Source organism: Oncorhynchus mykiss, chromosome 11 (genome assembly GCF_057628025.1).
Source record: "Oncorhynchus mykiss isolate SJ-2025 chromosome 11, ASM5762802v1, whole genome shotgun sequence".
NCBI lineage: Eukaryota > Metazoa > Chordata > Actinopteri > Salmoniformes > Salmonidae > Oncorhynchus > Oncorhynchus mykiss.
The window spans coordinates 80,568,594-80,572,368 of NC_143032.1; the positions used below are offsets into that span (position 1 = coordinate 80,568,594).

At 37.8% G+C, this 3,775-nt stretch overlaps 1 protein-coding gene across 2 annotated transcripts; it reads left to right on the forward strand.

Annotated features, from left to right (window-relative positions):
• Window positions 1–1,572: 1,572 nt before the first annotated feature.
• Window positions 1,573–3,568, forward strand: LOC100301634 (C-X-C motif chemokine 11-1). 2 transcript variants are annotated; one of them, XM_090191227.1, is made up of 4 exons: window positions 1,573–1,730; window positions 1,931–2,057; window positions 2,276–2,368; window positions 2,912–3,568. In XM_090191227.1, exons 1-4 carry the CDS (start codon window positions 1,661–1,663, stop codon window positions 2,922–2,924), a joined length of 303 nt encoding a protein of 100 aa, XP_090047353.1. In that variant the 5' UTR covers window positions 1,573–1,660; the 3' UTR covers window positions 2,925–3,568. The 2 variants fall into 2 exon arrangements, with proteins under 2 accessions (XP_090047353.1, XP_090047354.1); XM_090191228.1 differs by lacking the exon at window positions 2,912–3,568 and having other exon boundaries at window positions 1,574–1,730; window positions 2,276–2,372.
• Window positions 3,569–3,775: the final 207 nt, after the last annotated feature.

A 3,775-nucleotide genomic window follows, 5' to 3' on the forward strand; every position in this document is an offset into this window, starting at 1 on the left:
TTAGATCTTTACTGTGTTAGATCTTTACTGTATTAGATCATTACTGTATTAGATCTTTACTGTATTAGATCTTTACTGTATTAGATCTTTACTGTATTAGATCATTACTGTATTAGATCTTTACTGTATTAGATCATTACTGTATTAGATCTTTACTGTATTAGATCTTTACTGTATTAGATCTTTACTGTATTAGATCTTTACTGTATTAGATCATTTTAATTAGGCAAGTAGTTGAATATTGGTATGTAATTTTGGAAATAAACTTGAAAAGTCTTGGCATGTGTTTGAAAATATAACTAATAATAAATCTGGCATGTGTTTGAAAGTATAACTAAAAATAAATCTGTGAAAACACTTTCAAATTCTTCAAATTGAGAAGGGAGATCTTAATCGTACAATTTTACTTCTAACTAAAATGTTTGGATGCAGTGTTTCTCAAGTGCAATAATATGCATGAAAACGAGTCGTCTCTCATTGAATGACAACATACACTTCATTGAAGAATCCCTACTGTTGACCAATCACTGACAAACAGGCATAGACTTTGACTACTGAACTTTGGCTTGTCTCAGGAACAGCTGAAAAAACCCTTGGACCTAAACTTCACAAAGACTTTACAAAATGTTGTCATAATACATGAACTGTTTCTCATGGGAATTATAGGGACGCCTTTTAGTGGTGCCAAACGTGTCTTAGAGTAGCCTGGAGTCGTTATCTTTGATATCATGGAAATGAAACCACGAAGGCCGTGGTTAACATCCAAATGGCACACATAGTCCTCTGGTCAAAAGTAGTGCACTATATAGGGAATAGGGCTCTGGTCAAAAGTAGTGCACTACATAGGGAAGAGGGCTCTGGTCAATTATAGTACACTATATAAGGAATAGGGCTCTAGTCGAAAGTAGTGCACTATATTGGGAATAGGGCTCTGGTCAAATATAGTGCACTATATAAGGAATAGGGCTCTAGTCTAAAGTAGTGCACTATATAGGGAATAGTCCTCTGGTCAAAAGTAGTGCACTATATAGGGAATAGGGCTCTGGTCAATTATAGTACACTATATAAGGAATAGGGCTCTAGTCTAAAGTAGTGCACTATATAGGGAATCGGGCTCTGGTCAAAAGTAGTGCACTATATAGGGAATAGGGCTCTGGTCAAAAGTAGTGCACTATATAGGGAATAGGGCTCTGGTCAAAAGTAGTGCACTATATAGGGAATAGGGCTCTGGTCAAAAGTAGTGCACTATATTGTTTATTTGGCTCTGGTCAAAAGTAGTGCAATATGTAGGGAATAGGGTACCATTTTGGATGGAAGAGGAAAGACAGATTGTATCACCTCTCTGCCTTTAAGCACTCCTCAAATTTCACCGTCAGAGAGAGTGTTTCTGAGAAATGGGAAATCCTGTGTGAAAGAAGAAGCAGGGAAAAGGAGAAAGGAGCTGAAACAGAGGAAAGGGAAAACCCCTCTCTTTCTCTGTCTCCCCTTCTCATTGGATGACTGTCAGAGAAAGGGTGGGGCTTATTATAAATACAGTATAAATACAAGCCAAGCTCTCCTCTGTTCTCAACTTCTATCCCTTCTCTCCTTCATTCACAACTTCCATCACTTGACTGAGCTGTCCATCCAGACTCTGAAAGAAACTGAAGAAGCAGTATCCATGACCAACACGATGACATCAACGGTCCTCATCAGCTTCCTGGCCTGTCTGCTCCTGGCCAATGTTGAAGGTAACATCTCTGAAATATCTTGAATTATATTTCTAATATCTTTGACATCTTTATTAGAAGTCTGCAGCATACAAAGCAACTTGCAAAGCCAGGGAGATGTGTAGTAAAACAATAGGTTTGATTTCTGACTGAAGAGTTTAGTTCTTAGCTGCAATAATGCCATAACCATACCTGCCATAAATTTGTCTTGTCCTCTCCAGGCCAGGTGGGTCATTCTAAAGCTCGGTGCCTGTGTCTGAATGGACTGGTGAACCGTGTTAAACCTCTTCACATTGAGAAGCTCGAGGTGTACACCTCCAGCCACTCCTGCAGGAACATGGAGATCATGTAAGAAATGTCTGTCTGTCTGTCTGTCTGTCTGTCTGTCTGTCTGTCTGTCTGTACCATATTGATATCAGTGCATATTATGACCAGCTCAGTAGATATACACAATGGTACAGGATATACACACCTGCTAGTAGGATAATATTATTTCTCTATATGCTCAGTTGGAAAGTGGTGAAGGCTAACTTCTAACAGTAGTCTCTCTCTCCTTGTATATTCAGTGTCACTCTGAAGAACGGAGAAGAGAAGAAGTGTCTGAATCCAGAAGCTCCATTTGCCAAGAAAACCATTGAGAAAATAATGAACAACCGAAGGTGAGGACAACATATCAGTATTATATCAGAAAACCATCGAGAAAATAATGAAAAACCGAAGGTATGTAGACTTCATTACAGATTCAATACACACTAACTGATCCATATGCATCTTTCTCAACAGAGCAATACTCAGTACATCAGTATTACATCAGTACATCAGAATTATATCAGTATTTCAATATTATATCAGTACATCAGTATTATATCAGTATTTCATTATTATATCAGTATTTCAATATGATATCAGTACATCACTACTTTATCAGTACTATGTCAGTATATCAGTACACCACTATTATATCAGTACTATGTCAGTATATCATTATATCAGTATTATATCAGTATATCAGTATTATATCAGTACATCAGTATTACATCAGTACTATATCAGTACATCATTATATTAGTATTATATCAGTACATCAGCATTATATCAGTAATATGTATATTACTATATGTACATTATATATGTATTACTGATATATGTACTAATGATATATGTACTAATGATATATGGATAATGATTGTTTTTCCTTTCAGGAGTGTGCAGTAAAATGAATGACACCAGTTCACGTGAGAACTCGATAGAGAGAGAGAGCTGGAGGAATGCAAAGAAGACTGCCTGAAAACTGCCTGAAGACAGCCTAAAGACTGCCCGAAGACTGCCTGAAGACTGCCTGAAGACTGCCTAAAGACTGCCTGAAGACTGCCTGAAGACTGCCTGAAGACTGCCTGAAGACAGCCTGAAGACAGCCTGAAGACAGCCTGAAGACTGCCTGAAGACTGCCTGAAGACAGCCTGAAGACAGCCTGAAGACAGCCTGAAGACTGCCTGAAGACTGCCTGAAGACTGCCTGAAGACAGCCTAAATACTGCCTGAAGACTGCCTAAAGACTGCCTGAAGACTGCCTGAAGACTGCCTAAAGACTGCCTAAAGACTGCCTGAAGACTTTCTGAAGACTGCCTAAATATATGTTTACACTGTTGAATGGTACTTAGAAAGTTGTTTTTAACTGTACAAAGTCAGTATCTGTTACACAATATGACTTACTAGTTGAGTGACATTTCTAGCATTTCCAATGGAAAAAATAAAAAGCATGTAAATATGTAAATATACTTTTTTATTATGCAATGTCAAGAATATATGTATGTATTTCTCAGGTTTTCTATCAAATTAAAAAAGAAGCATTTGACTCTACTTCTTGCTCTTTTCCTCAAAATTGAGCTCAGGTGCATCCTGTTTCCATTGATCATCCTTGAGATATTTCGACAACTTGATTGTCCACCTGTGGTAAATTCATTTGATTGGACATGATTTGGGAAGTCACACACCTGTCTATATAAGCTCACACAGTTGACAACGCATGTCAGAGCAAAAACAAAGCCGTAGAGCTCCGAGACACGA